The sequence below is a fragment of the Montipora foliosa genome, chromosome 2 (genome assembly GCF_036669935.1).
Source record: "Montipora foliosa isolate CH-2021 chromosome 2, ASM3666993v2, whole genome shotgun sequence".
NCBI classification, from domain to species: Eukaryota; Metazoa; Cnidaria; class Anthozoa; order Scleractinia; family Acroporidae; genus Montipora; species Montipora foliosa.
Genome location: NC_090870.1, coordinates 39,083,053 through 39,104,803, shown reverse-complemented (window position 1 = coordinate 39,104,803; position 21,751 = coordinate 39,083,053). Strand labels below are relative to the sequence as shown.

Genomic DNA, 21,751 nt, shown 5'->3' with positions numbered 1-21,751 from the left:
TAAGATTTGGCTTGAAAGTGTGCCCTATTCAATCCCCTGGGTAATAATTTCTCTTATTATATGACTAGCTCTGTGAGCGGGCAAGATGACTGTGAGCCAAATCCCGCATTGCGATTGCAATGCCCGAGCGGGCAATATGGAGCTATGATATTGTCCACTCGGGATTTCTCTCTTGGTCCCACAAGATCAAAAATCATTTTTGTAGTGTTGTATCCCATATAGTAAATCCTTTATTGACCAAGCTTGTTCGGTCGAGATGGCTGGACATTGGCCTCGTTCTTGCTTTTTGCGCGTTTATGGACTTCGACGCACAAACACGCAAAAAACGAATATCCAGCCATCTTGACCGAACAAGCTTGGTCAATAACCCATATATACAAGACTTGCGATTAGCTGGAAAGGTCTGGTGTCGAGGGAAAATCAATCTAAAAATACCTCGGTCAGTAAAAACGCCGTTAGACAAATGCAATGAAATTGTATGCTCCTAGCCATGGGTCCCAGTATATAGAAAAGATCAGTTCCGACGTTTCACTTCCCGAAGTACTGATACAACGTAATAGGAAAAAATGTTCTTCGACGGTTCTTCGTTCCGACGGGATTGATACTCGTTGAAGTCAGCATGTGTTACCGAGCCATTGCTCAGAGGAAGACCAGATGAAAGGTGTCACTGTGCTATGTGTGCCGAAAATGAATGCGAAGATACTTTTTCTTGTCGATCCGCCAAGTTCACAGGTCCACTCGTACTAAGGAAAGGAGCACGCCGTGAGATTGCCGTGGACAGTGACAACTGTGGTCACCAAAAGCAAACTACTGCTCTTTTCTTTTCTTATTATTACATCATTCTATTGGTTATATTCAATACCTATAAGGTGCACTTGTAACATATTTAAAAGCCGAATGGGCTTAAATGTATAAGACAGGGTTAAAACCACTCGATAGCTGTGTTTACAAAGTTGAGAAATATCCAGATGTCGGCATCACCTTGTTGTAGTTGAACAGAAGCAATCCTTTACGGTAACAATCAACACGAATTCACTCTTTCCTAGATAAATGCCCATTCTCTGGTACTTCACAGGCTTTTAACAACCTCGTAAAAAGTTTAAAGGAGCCGAAAACACCGGTTGGCGATTCTTTTCAACTGGCTCTTTTGCATCTAAGACTAAATGCAACTAAATACAGCATGTTTCATGATCCCTTCACAGTCCTCCTTTGATTTTTTTTGTGATGGGCTGCGGGAATTTACCTAAGAGACTTAAAATCTCAGTAACGGATCGTGACACTTAATTAACATGATCTTTGCAGAGATTTCTTGAAATGGCCTAAACAATACACAGCATCATTCATGCATTTAGTTTCCATGGATATAGAGAGATGTTTGCGGTTTAAATCGATTGTAAAGGAAATTTCTGACGTCAGATAAAACAATCAAAATTCGTAACACATTAAATTCTTGCAAGCGTGACTTTCACACGGAGGTTTATCAAAGTAAATTTTACCTTTTATTTTTTCGGCTATATCGCGGAACTCCAACGACATCTGGGTGGTTCTTTAAGTCTTGAAAAAAGTAGAAGGTAATGTCAACTTGATACTAAAATGCCACTGTTAAATTGATATTTATATTGATCATGGCTATTCCCCGATGTTCAAGTTATGTTATGTTAATTGTTTCATGCAACAAACAGTCATACAGACCTCAACATTTCCAGGGAACAAATTCGATTTCACATCACTCATTCAGTATCTTTGCGAGTACGCTACCATGTGGCATTTAGTTGCTTTCCGAGTAGTTTGTAGTGAAGTATCCGAACTTGCCGACAGCGAAAAGGTCAGTCAGCTTGTCTTGGTTTATGAGAGACGTTTGATCGCAATATAACAAATACACTCAGTAATAGACAATTAAGAACAAGCACGAGCAGAGAAAATTTCAAAAATCGGTTACGCCGCTTTGAAAGTTGTCGGGACTTGTTATAAGACACGTTGCAAAGTTGTTATAAGTCATCAGACGATACCTTATTATGAAGGCTTCTTCAAGAACACAGAGTTCTCTAGATTGTTAGGGCCGATTTACACGATACGATTTTGTCGCATGCGACAAGCTCACAACAGGCTTACGACAAGACTTACGATTGTCGCAGCGTTTTAAAACATGTTTTAAAATGCTACGACATTTTTTCTGACGTACACAACAATCGTAAATCATGTGGTGGGCCTGTCGCAAGCCGTTGTCGCATGCGACAAGGTCGTACCGTGTAAATCGGCCCTTAAAGATTACGTATCACACAAATATGACAACACAGTTGTATAGGACGTCTGTTACGCTAAATCACATTTAAGGCTTACTGTTCAAAGCGACAGGCTACATGAACACTTAAAAGAACTTCGTAAAGGTCAGTTCGTGGTGAGTCCGTTATGCGTCAGTAGTTCCGCGACGAATTCAAACTCCTTTAACATATGACTATGCATCATCACTAACTCAGTGCCCTTTTAACCCTGAAGTGACATGCGTAATGACTTAACTTAGTATTTGCGTTCGAGGTACGAGAACGCAACCCCTAATTTGTGTTTTAAGGGAAGTTTTTTCGAGATTGCATTTTCGTCGACACACTTTTGCCTCGCTTTGAGGCGCTTGGTTACGTTTTGCCTCACTTTGACGAACTAACGCACGTGGTGATTTGTGCCTCGTCGGCTTTCATTATTCTAGCGTTTGGTGAGGTGTGATAATCTTCCATCGTTCATCGTTGAAAAGAGCTGAAAGATTGCTGAAGGTCTGTCAACTGAGGTCGGTAAAATTTTACTTTGGATTAAGCATGGTTCGTCACTGTCCTTGGAAAATGTGTGCGACTCCTCGCGCTTGCATCAAACCGGGTTGTTTTGCTTGGCGGCCGTTGTGCCACAAAGTAAATCTACCGAGATATGACGCTCGTCGGCGCCATTTCATCATGACTTGTGATATTTACGGCATTGAAATCAACAAACTGAATTTATTGTGTCCCAGCGTTCAGCACAGAAAAGTAATCTTAGGTCTTTAATACCACAAGCTGAAAAGACTTGCAAGTAACAGTTTCATTTTAGAGTAATTTTCAGTAGTTGTCTACTTGTAGAATTCCAAATAAATAGTTAATGATTACGTCTAACAAGTTGTCACGTTCATAGATGCAGTACAGTGGAATTAGATCGTTATATCGAGGTATCATTATAACGAGACTCCCGATATAACGATATTGCCTTAAAATAACCGAAAATATCTTTATATCGGGGTAAAATTAACATGTGCTTTTTTACTTAACTGTACATATTGTTTAATTAAACTTGTAATGAGTATCAAATGACTCACAATTTGTAAAGCATTAGACGTTATCAAGGTTACACAACAAAGTCTGTGGTATGAATCGTAAAAGGGAAACAAAACTTAAACATTTGAAGTTGTATCTGTGTACTGATGCTGTAATATCGTTATATCGGGGAAGATTTTACGCTCGTTACGTTAAGAACTCAGTTTTATATCTGGAATATCGTTATATTGAAGATCGTTATATCGGGGTTCTGTCCCATACATTTTACAATAACTTTTGCCGGGACATAGCATGTTTATCTTTATACCGGGGATATCGTTATATCGAGGATCGTTGTATCGGGGTTCCACTGTAATAACATTTCCCTATCGCACGAACCATCCACCCTTCCCCCTCAGTTGCTACCTGTACCAAACCTGTACCGTCCTACAAACATCGAACGCACTCGCCTAAGCTTCGATTACCCCTAGTTTTAACTTAAATAGCGCAGATATCAATTGGGGTATTTTCATTTGACGAAAAGAGGTTATCGTCGCCATCGCTAAGTTCCTCCAGTGTTGGCGCACAGGGCGAAATTTTCGTCAGAAAGTTTCGCGGCGAAGAAAATACCAAATATGTTTGACATTCAGCGCTATTTCCGCCGCGGCAAAAATTAACTCCGCGCACCGGGCGAATTTTTCGCGGCGGAATTAGCACCGGGCTATTTTCGCCCAGTTTGTGGCCGGCTTAAGGCAAAGCAAGGAAACGTTGTTGCCTTCTGAATTGAATGTCTTTCTACTCAGTTCTGTGTGTGACAACCACGCTTTTTCTTTAGTGTACACAGTCCTGTAACATTTACCCAAAAAGGACTACAATGGGCATGCGCTCCACCGATGGAGACTTGAGGTACTTCAAACCTAACACTAGCTAAGACCTTTGTCACGATCGTCAAAGCTCCATCTGGGCTAAGTCTCATTTCCTCTTTTCCCTAGACGACGATTCCATAAAGAATCTCAATAATCTGGATACGCCAATACAAGGGGATGGCACATACTAATATGCTTCCCTTTTTTTTGGCGTTGCTGGCTGCCTTTTCGTTGTGTTTGCATTGCGAAGGTAAGGTTGCTCTCTTCACTTTAAAGGATAATTGCCCGAGGCAAAAACTTCAACTAACGTCTAAGACCAATGAAGGAAAGGAGAGGGGGGTTGTGAACCTTCCTGCCCCTTGATGTAGTTTGGTCGTCGAGGTGGACATTTCTACAACCTGATGGAAATTCATCTTTCAAGTCAACTGATCTATGTTCTCTAGCAGTGAGTAGTAATCAATTAACGGAAAACCAAACAATCTTCTGCCAACCAATTATCCCAACAACCAGAGTCAACGATTATGCAAAATACAATGGCATCAAACTGATCACTTGACTCTGAAGATGGCTTCCAGACACAGGTTGAACAATAACAGACACTGAGTCCTCCTCAGGACTGCATTCAATCGGACGATCAACTAAATGGAGACTAGCATCAATCAATGCGACTCAATAATACCCAAATTCAGTGTACATTCATAAGAGCATGTATTGTGTCTGAAATGAAATGTACACATGCGCGGCAAAGCGATTGGTTTTGGAAAACTACACCTAACTCGGTCGGAAAAAAATCCATTCCAATTCATTTTATTGCGCATATGTTCTGCACATCACGCAATCATTTTGTCACGCTCTGACTTGATATTTTCAAGTTAAATTACTTGTTCGATTCTTTTAATCAAAATTACTTGGAAGATTTATTCGATTGCAGTGCGAAACACATGTATATTGTAGCAAAAGACCGAAAAAATAAAATAAACTAAAGCAAAAGAAATGGAACAGTGGTCTCTACGATAAACTGAAAAAGCTAGAAACAACGATTGATCGGAGCGAAAAAGTTGACGGTGCAGAAGAAATTAGGGACCTTCAGATTCTAGGACGAGGACGAGGACGAGAACGGGATTTTCTCATTGAGCAACAGTGAGCGCGCAAAAACCAGCGTCATTTTGGCGGGAAATACGTGATACCGTCGTCATTTTAGTACGAGGTTTTGCAAAAATGTCGTCGTGTCTAAACACAGGCGCCCCAAGCTCACAACGCGATTTTGCAATGTATAACTATTATGTAGTAACAGAGTTTAATGGTGAAAAGATTAAAATTAAGTTAAGTTGAAAAATTGAACGTCTTTCTCTCGCAATAAACTTTCCCTACCTCAAGTATGTTGTTCACTTTTGTCTTGTGTCGATTCATTAGCCATTGCTGATATAGTGAAATAAGTACTCGCTTATATACTCTCAAGAGAAGTGTGCAGCCTTCGCTTCGCATATCACATTTTTGTGATAAAAAACACATTTATAGAATCATCCGGTTTGAATTTGCTATTCATTTTAAAGACCTTTGACGCTCCTGTTGTTTTACTGTAAGTAAACGTTTGTACTGATAAAAGCTGTGAAAAAACGTCCGTTTCATTGTTTAAAGTGCTACTACGACCAAAAAAAAAAATTCTTCTTTAGGTTGGTTAGGTCAGCTAGGTTTTAGGGATCTCTTGGAGAAACATTGGGTTCGGTTAATTTGAGTCATCAACTTATTCATGAAATCAAGCCAAGCAGAAATAGTCGACAAAAGTAAGAGGAGCGACTGCTGTCCTTTTTACGGGCTTTTCCAACCTCTTTTCAACATTGCAACATGTTGAAATTGAAGAAAAGAGGTGATGCGGCTTTTTAAAGCAGGCAAGCTGGTTGCTATGCTCGCGGAGAAATCTGGAAATGGCATTTTCAGAAATTACCGTGTTTTAATTGACAGAATGGCCAGAAAAGTGCCATTTCGGGGAACAGTAAGGAGAAACCGCTGATCATATTAGAAACAGGATGTAGTTTTGCATTTATATAATGACATTTTAATTGTCATTTCAGGTGGAGCGATTTGTTATGAATGCGACTCAAAAGCTAACCAATGCTCTCCCGGATCTCTGACTGGTGCAATCGAGGGAGCATGCTCAAGAAACAACGACTATTGTGCGATTTATAAGAAAGAGCCACCCGGCAATACTTCCTACCACCAATTTACAAGATATTGTGCCTCAGAATGCGAGGAAGCTGATACAATAACTTCATATACCACGGGTGGACCATATCAACGAACCAAAAATTGTGTAGTATGCTGCAAAGGGGACTTTTGTAATAACTATCTTTATGATCCTTGCAATCCACCATCCACTGCATTGGACATGAAATGTGGCATGTTTCCTATTGCAATTCTCAGTGTTATAGCTGTTATCATGTAAGGATTATAACTCTTGTTCTTAGGCCATCGTAGCTTGATTAAGACTGAATAATACAAACAGCGGTGATACAATGGGATACAATGGAATTCAATGTTCATCACCGCTATTTGTGTTATTTTCTTAATCATATAAGGATTAGTTTTGTGTTTTTAGACTATTAACAACTCAATGGAAAACTGGTCTACGAAATGCAGGATATCTTGTGATCGCAACCGTTTGCTAATTTAACCTCAATTAATTTCGAACCGAGAAAGTCCACAGTGGGGTGTCTATTAAACTGGTGACACACTGTTCAACATTGTGCAACATTTGTTGCTCAAGAAATGTTGCACGACGTTGCAGCCTGTTAAATGACAATGTTGCGACTTGGTTGAATGGTTATAAACACATTCAACTTTTGTCGAATAAAAATTACCAATTTTTGTCCATTTTTGGCGGCAGATTCGGAAATGGTGGATGGCATTGGTTTCATTCATACCAGGATGATTCTTCATCATCACATGCTACGGCCGCCATATTGAACCTTGCAAGTCACGTGAACGTGAGACTAGAAAACGATTGGTGAGCGCCATCGCGCAGAATGCCGAGACATCATTAATTATCCATAACCGGTTGCGCTTAATATGAATGATATTGGACAAGTATAAGGCCCATCCCTTTCCACTCGAAAATGCCTTCTACATGGCAAAGAATTCTTACGCACGCGCAGCCACAGCGCGACCCCCCACCCCCCCCCCCCCAAAACAAAAAAAAGGTATAAATAAGAAGAAGAAGAAAAGCCCAAAAGCGGATTCTTATTTATAAATTTTACAAGTCCATAGTATTTATGTGCGTTTTTGTATGATACAGAGTGTAATGTGAAGGGCTAATTATAACGCTCACACGGTTCATATGGGGTAGAGGCCTAGCACTTCACATTCCACTCTAATCAACTAAGTCTGTTCAAATATAAGTGCTTCGCGGCCAACGTTTGCAAAAACGTAATCCTTCCTTGTACTTGTACATGTTCATTGCCGTGACTTTAACATCTTCAGTTCCCACGGCCTGTTCAAATATAAGTGCTTCGCGGCCAACGTTTGCAAAAACGTAATCCTTCTTTGTACTTGTACATGTTCATTGCCGTGACTTTAACATCTTCAGTTCCCACGGCCTGTCGACAACATCGTACCGTGTAAATAGACCCTTAAAGACCGGGAGCTCTTTCAGAGTTCGTTGAACTCCCGATTGACCCGCAAATTGTAGGTGTTCCGGAGCTTCTAGATACAAGATACAATGGAGAAGGCGTGTGGAAGTAAGGGATATTTGCCACGAGCGGGAGACAGCATTTGATTATTTGCAAGAAAGCATCTTGTCTTACTTTGAGTACACCAGATGTTTTGACGAATACTCCTGAGATGTTTTAAATACGAAATAAACTGTTTTAAGTTACCCGGACGACAGTTTAGTTATGAGTATTCATCTTATATGGGAAACGGTAAAAGTACGGCTAGCGTGTTAGGTGCCTCATTTGACTTGCCCCAGACTGTGAAAATATGCGCCGCGAGGAATCACGTCCGTTCTACTGATTTAGAGAAATTAGAGAGAGGCTGCTCATGGTCTAAAGTACCCCTGGAAGGGATTGCGAGATTGGGGCATAACGTCTGAATATCATGTGAGGTTAGTATTAAACGCAACTAAATTGTTGGCATAGGCTTTTTTTCATTTGGCGGCTTCTATAGAATCCGGTATTTTAATAGTGGTTCGCCGGCATGTATTGCTTTCTGAATACAATACGAGTCCGTTAATTAAACTGGCCGAGACATATTGGAAGGGAACTCTCTCAAATAAGAAAGCAATTCTCTCTCGAGCTTCCTCTACGCGGACTGGATCAGCTTCTCGACTTTCAAATCTTCGATTAGCTCTGTAGATAAGTGAACCATTCAACAAGCAGCAAGTTGTTGAACGGAATAGAACTGATCACTATTTCGTTCAACAATGTTCAACATTTCAACATTGCATGACACACAGTTCAACATTTGTTGAACAGGAGGCGCAACGTGTGTTACCGGCTTAAGAGTCAACCGTGTCACAGTTATATGGACACCACGTTATCATAACGTTATCAGGACGCTAGACGAATTCCTAGATTTGCAAGTTCCCACAGAAATGTCTTAGCTACGTCAGGGAAGGCCGTCTACGCTAGAGCTAGCTTACTTGACAAGAAAGATCACGAGTATCTCCCCATTTTGGCGTTCGCGGCCCTTCATTGCCTCGCGATATTCTAATTCTATTTGTCACATGACGTCACAAACGGTTGTTTTACAATGGCGAGTAACAATGCCACAGTATAAGAAATGTAAATATAGAATAAATTTGAAGCTTAAATTTTTTATATGACGCTAAAAATTATTTTGGCATAAAATATGATACTTTTACTGCATTCATCAGCTCGATCTTGAACGAACTGCAAACCAAAACGGTGAGTATACGTACGAGAAGTTACTCAGTCTTCACTGTTGATAATTCTATGCAACACATGAAGACAGGTGTTCTTGTATTATGGCAGCATAAAATCAGCTTTCTTTTGGGTGTTACTTATCTTGAAACTTCTACGTTAGTTTAAAGTAGTTAATGTATCCTTGCTGCACTGATTTTAATTTTAAATATTGACCGATTGAAAGTTTGCTCTTTTAGACATAAATCGCGCACGAATATGAATTCGTTTTGGCCACTTCGTTCGCTTCCAAAAAATAACCGAAGTAGTTTGCATATATAAACTCCGGACCGGTTTTCCGTTGATCAGGCCTGGTCTGCTAAAATGGACTACAGAATAAGTTCGTTTTAATCTTGTCGCTGAGCCTTAAAATCGTCGAGCGAAATAACGGAAAGAAATGATGGTGGTTCCGAGACTCATAGATTATATCGCAAGACAAAACGATGATTACAACTGCAACAAACGAGCGCTGAGTAGCGACTGGAAGTTCGTTGACAAAGCACTGCCAATGTCATCCCTTTCTACTCGGTTGTGCGATCTATTTGTATGCGTTGATAAACGGATGAGGTTTGGGAGCAGTGTGACCAAGTGTTTAAAGCACCGGGCTTGAAATACAGAGGAACAGAGTTCCAGTACCAAAGCATTCTCTTCCCTAGGGCCCGCTTTTCTTTTAGCCAGCACCAAGAATACGGACTCTGGCCACAGCCAAAACTACGCGCAGTTGCTGTACACTTTCTTTTTTTTTTTTATAAGAATGTTGTTTTTCCGGCCCTGGCTGAATGTTCTTATTTTTCTGCCGATTTTAGGCTGAAAAGATTCTTGTATTATTCTTAAATTATAGCTTGTGACATTTCCGTTTTAGAATTTATTGGGGTATCAATTTCAAGTGTTTGGTATCTAGATCTGTTTTCGCTAGGTTTTGTTAATTAAAAAAGAAAGAATTTGTCGTAATACTCTTTTGCGGTTTAGTTTATGTCTTTTGTGCTGAATACTGTACATATGTATTACATGTACCGTTCATCGAACGGTCATTAGAGTTGAACATTTTGCTTTAGCTAGTGCAGGTTTTTTCGTTTTGTTGGCTAGTTTCGCCGTTCAGAGAAAGGAATAATTTTATATGGTTAAGTTGAAAACATAAAATTGTATTTTATTTACAGATGTTTCAACACACAAAATTATATCTACGTATCCTTTTCAAAAGAGTTGTTCGTCAAACAACCAATTTCCAGAAAATTGACCTAAATTAAAGCGTCTCCTAAACAAATCGGTTAAGTTAATTGCTTGCTATGACACAGTTATAGTAAGATTTGGCTTGAAAGTGTGACCTTCTCAATCCCCTGGGTAATAATTTCTCTTATTGTATGACTAGCTCCGTGAGCGGGCAAGATTAGCCAAATCCCGTCCTGCGATTGGGCTGCTCGAGCGGGCAATATGGAGCTATATTGTCCACTCGGGATTTCTTTCTCGGTCCCACAAGATCAAATAATTGTTGTAGTGCTTTATCCCATATATAGTAAATCCTTTATTGACCAAGCTTGTTCGGTCGAGATGGCTGAACATTGGCCTTGTTCTTTTTTTTTTTGCGCATTTATGGACTTCGACGCGCGAACACGCAAAAAAACGAATATCCAGCCATCTTGACCGAACAAGCTTGGTCAATAACCCATATATACAAGACTTGTGATTAGCTGGAAAGGTCTGTTGTCGAGGGAAGATCAATCTAAAAATAACTCGACCAGTAAAAAGGTCGTTGGACAAATACAATGAAGTTGTATGCTCCTAGCCATGGGCCCCTAACAGTATATAGAAAAGATAATCATTTCAGCAACCAACTTGTTTGGGATTGGGGTGTATGCAAGCGAGTATGAGGCAAGAGAGTGACTCCCAGGGCCTCATGATAATTATTTTAAATTTATTTTTAGATCACGCTCATGCTGCGAAGGTGCTTTTTTATCTCTTGTTCCCATGACCACGCGGTCCATTTTAAAACTAACTGACTAATAAGGTGTCGTCCTTGAAACATCTAATACGCCCGGATATTTTGCGAGTTGCGTAGTATTTTTCCGAGCCCGCAGGGGCGAGGAAAAATACGAGCAATGAGCAAAATGTCCGCGTGTGTTATATGTTAGACCATCGAATAAGAGATTTATTTTTCCACTACAAAAAGGTGTTATTTCCTTTCAATTTTTATTTGGCAAGAGTGTTTCTAAAAAAAATGCATTATCTGTCCTTCAGGACGCTCGGGAACGATGTAAACAGCACAGAAAGCCGGCCAAATGTCCTTTATTTGATTGTATAAACGAAATGACGAGTGACGAGCGATGACAAGCTAAATTCTCAGGCTTTCTATCGCGTTAAAAACAATTTCTTTCATTGAAAAACTCATGTCCTGTCCGTATTTGCTCTGTTCTAAACCTGTCAAACCAGGACACTACAGTGTCTTACTGTCTCATATTTTGCGCGTTCTCTTGACCAAATATGGTAAAATGACGTAATAGTGGAATGATAATACGCAGTATGACACAGAACCAAGAATAGTTTTCAACAATATTCATCCTAAGAGGGTCTACTATGGGGCATTCTCTCTCTCTTTTCCCTTTTAAGTATAAGTATTTGTTATCTATTTCCGACAATAGTTTTAGAGTAAAGATTAGCGTTATTTTTAGCTTAAGGTAAATGCAGCTTTTTATCTTTACCTGAGGAGAAACACTTTTGGAACACTTTGTAACGTTAATTGTCTGTATTCCTACATAGTTGAGGAAAAGGGCAAGGGGTCTCTGAGGATGAGGTGAGAGAACGGATCCCAGTGCCCTATCGTAGTTTTTTTAAATCTATTTTTAGTTTCGCAAAGTTATTTTTTAAAGTTCTTGTTCCCAGTGCCGCGCATATTTAAATTTTCATTACGTCATTACAACTGGGCAATCCGGTGCCTCTCTAAAAATAGCTGCGTACCTAAACTAGGTTTTTTAAAAAGTATCATTGGAAGAAACCGATGTATGGGGAATCTATTCTCTTTGTTACCCTGATTGAAATAGACGTGCATCTAATTTGCATTTCTGGATATTTCTCTGTTTGTTTAGTAATTTATCACTAAGACGTAAATCAAAGGACGTTAATACTGAAAGAGGGAATGGCATCTCTTTATTGTTAGTTTTGTTGTTGTTTTCTGTTCCACAGCTGGCTGAAAAACCCATGTGATACCACTTTCATTTAATGCTTGCAGTTGGGCAATCCATGGGTATACCTTGTTTGCAAGGTATCGTAGTTTGCTTCTTGTTGTTCATAGATGTTCTTCAGACGAAAGGTAAGTACATTGCTATGTTGCGGTGAAAAAAATCGGAGTAAATCAAAGACAATCCTATCAATCCAGTCATTTTAGTTTAAATGATCAAAGCCATCATGAAATACGGTAACTAAATTGGGACGGGAGAAATGTCACATAGAAACTTTCAAAGATCCAACTATAAAATATAACCACAGGTCAATTGCATAAGAAATAAGAATGCTTAGTGTTAATGAGGTAGAAAAACTAAGAAAATTACCTTCATTCTCGCTGTGGAAATTGCTTGGTAGTAGTTGGAATCGAACACGACTCAGCAAATTCTGTTGGCGCTTTCCGTCTACCGTAAAAGTATAGTTCTCAATCTCTCATGGCAGTCATATTGGATTCGGCATTAGTATTTCAAGGCAACACTAAAGTTTAAGTGAACAAAGAAAGAAAGCTCGCACTTACTAATGACGATCACTTAATGTATTGTTAGGAGAAAAGGTGGAGTTTCCTTAACAAGAAACTTGGCTCCTTACTGTTTCTCTCGCCTCGGACCAGGGGCCCGTTTCTCAAAAGTCTTGAAACTTTACGGGCCATTTTCGGGTATCACAATTCCATTTGTATCTCACGAAGGGAGAGGATTTAAGTCGTCAAACTTCACAGTTATTTTTCTTTTTGTTACCTTGAAAACATGTTAAAAGATCGGCTTTCCAAAACAAGCGGTTGGCAATTTCACAGATGGTTTTTCGGGCCCGAAAAGGTTTCGGGACTTTCGAGAAACGGGCCCCAGGGGCCCGTTTCTCGAAAGTTTCGAAAACTTCTCGGGCCCGCAAAGCCATTTGTGAAACTGGCAACCGATTGATTTGGAAAGCCAATCTTTTGACATGTTTTCAAGGTAACAAAAAACAAAATGACATTGAAGTTTGACGACTTAAATCCTCTCCGTTCTTGAGATACAGAGGAATTGTGACACCCGAAAATGGCCCGTTAAGTTTCGGGACTTTCGAGAAACAGGCCCCAGGAGTAGGAATGGGTACCGATGACACAGTGTTTGGGGGTAACCTTGCGACAAGATTAGCCTTCCGTCCAGAGGGGAGTAGCATTATTCTCAGTCGCTTCAATCGCTCCGGTCTTGTGAGCCCCAGTGACTCTTGTACGACTTTGCCTTTATTTCATAGGAGGAATAGTCTGCCACTATTGCAACTCCAAAGAAAGACATTGCACTGTAGAGTCATTGAAGGACACAAGGAAATCGAATTGTGCACGGGGGTATGATTACTGCTCAGTGTACAGAATTGTGTTCCCCAATCAAACGACGGCGCAAGTAACACGAGGCTGTGACAGAGAGTGTACCACACCCTTTAGCAAATGGAGCGGAGGGAAAAAATCTTACTGCAAGACGTGCTGTCGCGGAGACTTTTGTAATGATCAGATAACAGACCCGTGTAACAAAACGGCTTCGTTTAGAAACAATTGTCTCGTGGTATTCGCTTTTGTCAGTCTAGGATTTTATGCCAATTGTCACATACCTGATGGGTGATATGATATGATATGAAAACAACGATCTGAGGTCATTAGGTTAGAGCGTCGCAAATGAAACACAAGCACTGCCCAAGGAAGACTCCAGAACTTTTGGAGAGGGATTTGAAGTATGCTTGTAACAGTACTTAGAACCAAGCAACAATCGATCTCAGCGCAAAAAATTGTTTAGCGTTTTCAGTCATTCGAGGCACGTGTTTATACATGGCCTTTCGACATATCAAAGGTGACTTGCGTACAATGAGCATTAAAGTGCATTAAAAGAAGGAAAATAACAAATATCTTTCGCTTTTCAATTAATCAAATTGCAATTATATAAACCATAAAGGTTATGCTTTATTCTTCAATGGTTCGATATTCATTCTATATTAGAGAAGACGACAAGCATAACCGTTCGAATTTGAGTGCTGAAGGGAGGAAATATTACGGAGACACTGACGAGAACCATTCTTTGTAAACATTTCTGCTGTCAAAAAAGCAAACAAACTGTCATTTGAAGAGGGAGGTTGATCTGGATTCCCGGGTTGTCAGATCTGGTCATCACCAAATAGACGAGGTTGGCAATACCTGCAATTAGTGGTCCCAACTCCCTTTTGAAGTCGTTGTTAGGTAATCGATCAGCCAGAAAATCAGCACGGACGATTGAAAGTGCTTTGCACAATTACCTATATTTGAAAAGTTGAAATTTGAAAGCAAAATATATCGGCAGGAGCCAATGACTAGGAAAGAACAACTCCCATACCAACCCTCAGGATGTCACAGCATTTTTACAGACCGATCTATTTTTAGACTACCTTTTCCGCCAACAACATCGCTGACGCTATGACGTCAAGTTAGTTTTTTGTGATTGGTCATCGGACTCCTCATCGGTCTCATTCGCGGAAATTCAATCTAAAAATAAATTGGTCTGTGAAAACGCCGTGTTAGGAATATAGGGCTGTTGTTCGCTCCTAGCCAAGGGCTTCTTTACCGGACAACCTAATCTTTGGGCAATAATGTTGAAAAATCTGGAACCAGTGTACGAATAATGTATTGGCTCTTTAGCGTTTTTGACTCCGGGTATAGATAATTTTCTTTTATTTTTTTATGCCTAATATCTCACTAATCATCGAGGCCAAAAGTTGCACAGATGTAGAAGCCACAAGTGTAATAATTGACCACAAATGTAATAATGACCACAAATGTAATAAGCCTTGACCACAAATGTAATAACGGTTGACCGCAAATGTAATAAGAGTTTGACCAGAAATGAACGCACTGAAGCAAGATGTTCATAATCACTTATGACTTCTTAGGTCAGGTGACTTGAAAGAATGTAATCAACATTTTCTTTGAACATTGGCAACGAGAACAAGAGAAGGATATTAGGTAAAAAGTTGGAGGAAAGGGGAACTGTTTTCATTTTTAGCTATACGTTTCAAGCCAAAACGAGAACTTGAGATCCTGATGACATCTCAATGATCATTTCTTTCTTCAGCTTCATTACACTGGTATTGTAATTTTTACTTAAACTGGACCACTATTTGTATGTCCCTGTTGCTGTATGTGTGTTTTTGCACTCTTATTGTCGTGACAGTGTCCCTTTAAATAACAGGAGTGTCGTAGTCAACTGATTTTCCTAAGAACATCGGAACTCCGGACAAAATAACACTGGAACTGAACCATTCATCTTTATTGGCCACAAACTGTTAACTTTGACTAATTTCAGTCTGTATTTCTCCGGGTTTTATTTTACTCTGATCAGGCGCCAGATCAGACTCATGTTGTTACCCGTTACCTATTACAGCAAGGAACTCAACAATATCTTTACTCTAAGTTAAAATTCATACACTACCCGGGGGAGTACTCTCGAAAAATTTCGATAGGGGTGTGCCGCGAAGGTTCTCGAACTCTGACCCTATTTAAGGGTAAAAAAAGGGAAAACTTATACCCTTTTTTAGGACCGAACCCGAAATACGACACCCTATTCAAGCGACCCAAACAACGGTTAATGTGCACGGATAAACACAATTCTCTATGAAAATCGCTTTTCTTATACTTCAGCAGACACTTCAGTTTTAAAAAGCCATTTCTTTTTCGTTAAAAGTGGCGCTTGCAAGCTTCAATTTAACTGATACAATTTAGGTACCCTATCTAAGGACTAATTCAGGAACGCGTTACTAAATGAGGAAAAAATGATACCCTATTTAAGGACTGAGAACCTAAAAAACCATAGCCTATCTCGCGGCACGCACCTATATAGCCCATATATGGGAGTACCCTCCCCGGGGACGAAAACAAAATAAGTGGAATAGAAACGCAATTTTCTTTAATAAAAAGCAATGTGTACGATATGCCAAACGTTTCTTTGATTAAAAAAGCTCAGCACAACTCTTACATTGCATGGCCGAATTTACAGAACACAACGTCAATGAATTTAAGTGTTTTTAAGTGTGGAAATGAAAACAGCGACCAGGTATGCAGAAAATAACACTTGAATGTGGTTCGACTTTTTTATTTTTAGATGTGTGCTCCGATTTTATTCTATGCCCGTAATTATAAATCCATGTAAATTTGCGTCTGTAAACGTAGCTGTAAAAATTACGCGTCACTAAAAATCCACGTATAACTGATATTCGTTTGGGGTCAGAGATATTAAATTTTTCGTCAAGTGTTCCATTCAATGAGTGGGTTGCCCAGTTGAACGAAGATGTTTCGACTATACATGTTATCAACTGATGTGATCGGTTGATATCGTACTAAAATATTTGTTTTTTTGGTCACATTTCTGGTCAAACGCTTATTACATTTGTGGTCAACCGTTATTACATTTGTGGTCGTTAGTACATTTGCGGCTTCAACACACAGATCAGATAATTGAGGTCCCCTCACGTAACAGTACAGAATACAACTCACCTCATTAAATTCCCATCTTCCTGCGCCTTCTTTATTAGTGGTCAGCTTGGAAGGCACCACCAAAATGATGTCCATGTAAGGCTTAATGTAGTGTCTATGTGAATCAATTAGTGATTGATGAGCACGATGTAATGACCATTCGAAAGAGAGGAAAATGTCTAGAAAGACACTGGCATTTGTGACCGGTAACCCGAACAAACTGAAAGAGGTTAGTTCTTAGAACACTGGATAATCCTTGCTTATGTGCCGCTACAGATACTTTGAGATACCGGATCTTTGAATCACAATTTTCTACAAGTGTAGTTGAAATGGAAGTTTAGAGATCATATCACACGTTCTTAAACTTCATAGCTTTGCAAAACAAACGAACAAACAGAAAGCAAAACAAAAAAAAAAATTAAAATGATCCTAGCAAATTACAATAGGCTTAGATGGAGACAGCTAAGCTAGGCTAAAACAATCTTTCGTTGAGTTAGAAGGAAGAGTGCGCGCTTTATGCATTGATCACGACAATGCCAAAGATCGAACTTTGGGATTGAATTCTTCTCGAAGTTATGTGAACCGTATCTGTGATTGTTTCGTTTTCAGGTCGTGGCAATTTTAGGGGATTCTTTCCCTAGGAAAGTGGAATCGAGAAATTTAGATCGTAAGTAGTATCCCAAAAGTAGACAAAAAAATAATGCAATTAACATACACGATTTGGATTGCGTGACATCCGTTCTTTCCTGTATACAGTGCCCGAGTTCCAAGGCGAGCCAGATGAAATATCAAGGGAAAAATGCAAAGTCGCAGCCAAGGAGGTTTGTTTTCAGCAAAGTAATTTTTTTTTCATGCTGAACATAATATGATAACATTTCTTCCATGTAAGAGTTGCCGCAAATCGGCTATTAATCTTTGACACTGACCTAAAGTTATTGATTAATTAAATCAAGTCCAGCGGTGCCATGCATCAATACAAGCACATATGTGGTACCCATTTAGTTTTGAAAATGTAGATGTGTACAATGTACAGAAAAAGCTGACAATAATCTGGTGTTTTAAAGTGATCTGGATATTGCAATTTCCTCAGCATGCATCGACACTCATTAAATCTTAGCCTCGAGATGGCATGTACATGTAAATTGCTGTTATGTGTCACTCTTATGGTTTGTTATCAGATACAAGGTCCAGTGATAGTTGAAGACACATGCTTATGTTTCTCAGCTCTTGGTGATCTTCCAGGACCATATATGTGAGTCTTTATAAAATTGTGTCTTTGGAAATAGTTTTAAATCTCATTAATGAGGGTATCAGTGCACTGGTTTTGGTGCCCAGTTTATTGTCACCTTAAAATCATAATGCCAAACAATATCCTGATACTGCTACATTAGTCAAAATTAATGTTACAAAGAGACACAAGTCATGTACTGAATCAAATTCTGTTATAAATATTTAAATAAATGCAAATGTGAATTTTAACCAGCACAGTTTTTAGACAACAAGACTTCTGCAGGTGTTTCGTTTTTTTCACACCCTCTCCTCTGTGGAATATAACACATCCACTTCTGGTCACCCAAACTGCGGTGACCTCTTTGTAGATGCTTAAGTCCATATCTTTAAATGCAGTGTTTTGTGTAATAGTAAATCTCACATTTGTTTTTCATAATATTTTTGTTCCAGTAAATGGTTCTTGAAAAAGCTGGGACCTGAAGGTATATATAATCTATGCATAATAATCATGCATTAGTCGCAAATGCCCACCAGCCAACAAGTTTTTTTGATGATGAACTTGACAAAAGGCTACCACAAATGGATGGTTGGCAAACAATGTCTAGGGACACAGAGAACAATGGGGTAATGTACAATATCCAGTAGAAGAGCAGAAGAATCTAACGGAAGATTTGTTGTTTTTGTTTGTCAACATGCATGACAATGGTGATGTAACATAGAAACCATCTCTACAGAGGTCTTTAAATTAATATTAGCCAAATAAAGGAGTGGAGTTCACTTTAGGTCATTTACACTATACCTTTAACTGATAAAAAGACCACTGGGCAGCATGGCCATTCTTTATTTAATCCATCAACCACGCTAATTCAATTCCTGTAGATCTATGCATCATCCACACCCATGTTTTGAGCACTTGGAGTTAAAAGCAGCAGAGACAGAAGATTGGGAAATTTAATTTAGAGACCTCCCATCCCACTATAAAGTGCCCCTAACCCCAAAATATTTTTGTGCTAAAAGGAATCTTTGCACCTGTTCGAAACGCATTCTGGCCATTTTTTCATTTTTCTAACAAATCCTGCCATTTTATAGGTCAGAAGGGGAGTAGGTCTATTCCTGATTTGACGTCGTAAACTGATTTACATTGCATTAACTCTTTGTAAAAATGCATGCAAAGTAGATTGTGATGTCAAATCAGGAATAGACCCACTCCCCTTCTGACTCGGGTGTGAACAAAAGATGCTTAGATTTTTGCAACTTTCGAAGCCTATAAAATGTCAGGATTTGTTGGAAAAAGAAAAAAAATAGCCGCATTGCGTCTCCAACCGGTGCGAAGATTCATTTCAGCGAAAAAAAAATTTGGGGGTTAGGGGCACTTTAAATGGAAATGGCATCTAAAGGTTTATTTATTGTATCTCAATTCACCAGGTCTGCACAGACTGTTGACAGGCTGGGAGGATAAGTCAGCTTATGCACTCTGCACATTTGCCTATTCAACAGGAAACTTAGAGGACCCTGTCATGTTATTTACAGGAAAAACAATAGTAAGACTGCTGTTATTTTTACTCTGTACACCATGACAATATTGTAACACAAAGGTAGTGGCAAATGATAGGAGTGAAACTCCTTCAACATGACATCAGACTAAAATGGCGGAGGACAAAACAACCATTGTTATTTCTATTAAGCCTTGCTAATTAGGTAGTGTTACATTCGCTTTGTTCTTTTGCTTTATGGACATCAATTATTTTGGATCCAGCATATGAAAGACCAGGCTGAGCCCATTTTTGTAACAAAGCTGTTCCGCATTGTGCCATCCCCCTGTTAAAGTTTTTTTTTTTGTTTGAGATTGGTATGTTCTTTGATAAACCATCCAGAGAATGCTGTCCCATAGCAAACATTTTTTCAACAATAATTAATGACTGCCTTAGTCAAAGGATAAGTCACACTAGTGGTGAGGCTCAAGCCTGTAGAAATAGTACCTGTATTTCCTGTACCTAGAAACCATACTGCAACAAAACACTAGAAAGCCTTCATACAGGCTACAAACAGTCATGTTTGCATCATTTACCCAACACAGAACCCTTATTTTTATGATAATTGCTGCTATTCTAGTAATTTTGTTTGACCAGACGTATTGATTCATTGAAGTTGTACCAGCTTGCCAAACTTGTGTGAACAGCTATAGAAGTATTAGTTTGCATTTTAAGTCTTCTTAAAATTTAATCCTTTTAACCCAAGGGGAAAATAGTTGAGCCAAGAGGACCAGAGAATTTTGGTTGGGATCCTTGCTTCCAGCCTGATGGATTTGAGCAGACGTAAGTGGCGCATTATTATCCTGTTACCTTCCAATGATTTTAAAAATTATTGTGATTTTCATTTGCAAGTACTTGTATCTCTTAAGCTATCAGTTAATTATCTTACCAGATGTTTTGGTGTGTACTATCGCTGAGTATTTTTACAAGTTGTGCTGTATTTTCTTTCTAGGTATGCAGAAATGCCACCAGAAACCAAAAATTCCATCTCCCACAGGGGCAAAGCTCTCAGTGCTTTAAAAGAGTACTTTGAAAGTACATTGACAACTGATGATGACAAATGTAATGGAGAGCCAGCAAATAAGAAACCAAAGATTTCAAGTGACAAGGCATGAGCTCACAAGGCTGGGGATCAGTGGCTGAAGTTTTGTACATAAACTCAACATCTTTTTCTGTACAGTACCTGTTTTGGAAAAAGAAAAATATTAAAAAAAGGAAAAACATGCCTACATTCTCAGCCTATTGTTTATTGATTTTCAACAATTTTATTTTTGTTTTAGCACGCAAATAATAATAATAATAATAATAATAATAATAATAATAATATATTTAGCTTTACAAAATTCTCAAAGCTTTACAATCCAATGTCCCAAATTACAATCCTACATTCAATTTACATGCAGTATGAGAAACTCTAAAATTACCATAGATTTCTAAAGAAAAACAAGAAAATCTATATACTGTATAATAATGCAAATAATGTTTACACTCTATACATAATAATAATAATAGTAATCTCTCTACACCATATAATATGATCTCTATACTCTATAGCACTGGCAGAACAGGTGTGTTTTAACTTTACTTTTTAAAATATCGAGTGATTCAGAATTCTTAATGTCTACTGGTAGTGCATTCCAAAGTCTGTCCCCATAAAGCTTAGTTTTAGTTTTAGGTACAACAAGAAGCATTTGACATAGCCTGTGAGCAGGCCCTCCAAGGGACTGGGGTTGGGGGTAGAATGCAATGGCTTCTTCTTCTTCTATCTCTGTTATCCACAGGATTCGGGAAAAGTCTTATTTCCCAACTGTTTTTCGTAGCGGCCAAAATACAATGAGGGCGACTTCATGTCACCGTGGTAGTTTCCTGTCCTTGACAAAGCATTATCGCTGATCACATTTGGACAAAAATGGCCCTTCGGCTGCCTCTGATGCTGATTTAATGATAGAGAACGATAGAGGAACTCTACACGATTTTAGCAAGTATTTGGTTAAGCCAAAAAGGGGGCCTCACAAATGATTGCTCGATCTCCTCGTAACTCTGCAATACTCCGATACACTTTTTAACAAAATATTCCAATTTTCAAATTATTGAATTAGTAAAATAGATATATTCACTGGCCGGGAGGTCCGTATTGGGATAAACTGTACTCAAGACAGAGGGCACAGTTTTTCCCGATACGGACCGACCAAGGCCGGTGAATAACATTTTTATTTATTTCTAAATTATATTTTTAGAAGGTAGGAGAAACTAT

General features: G+C 39.0%; 1 protein-coding gene and 2 long non-coding RNA genes across 3 annotated transcripts; all 3 read left to right on the top strand.

The window, feature by feature from the left end:
* Nucleotides 1-1,430: 1,430 nt before the first annotated feature.
* On the top strand, nt 1,431-6,350 carry LOC137993046 (uncharacterized). Its single transcript, XR_011121797.1, has 3 exons — nt 1,431-1,571; nt 4,265-4,388; nt 6,211-6,350. It is a non-coding gene; the product is annotated as an uncharacterized lncRNA (long non-coding RNA).
* Nucleotides 6,351-8,891: 2,541 nt separating this feature from the next.
* On the top strand, nt 8,892-13,568 carry LOC137993047 (uncharacterized). The gene is made up of 3 exons (XR_011121798.1): nt 8,892-9,039; nt 12,232-12,358; nt 13,501-13,568. It is a non-coding gene; the product is annotated as an uncharacterized lncRNA (long non-coding RNA).
* A 3,261-nt stretch (nt 13,569-16,829) lies between these two features.
* Nucleotides 16,830-20,722, top strand: LOC137993045 (inosine triphosphate pyrophosphatase-like). The gene is made up of 8 exons (XM_068838703.1): nt 16,830-16,964; nt 17,345-17,402; nt 17,492-17,556; nt 17,914-17,987; nt 18,416-18,447; nt 19,391-19,506; nt 20,204-20,280; nt 20,450-20,722. The coding sequence occupies exons 1-8, from the start codon at nt 16,911-16,913 to the stop codon at nt 20,610-20,612; spliced, it is 639 nt and encodes a 212-aa protein (XP_068694804.1). The 5' UTR covers nt 16,830-16,910; the 3' UTR covers nt 20,613-20,722.
* The last annotated feature ends 1,029 nt before the right edge of the window (nt 20,723-21,751 follow it).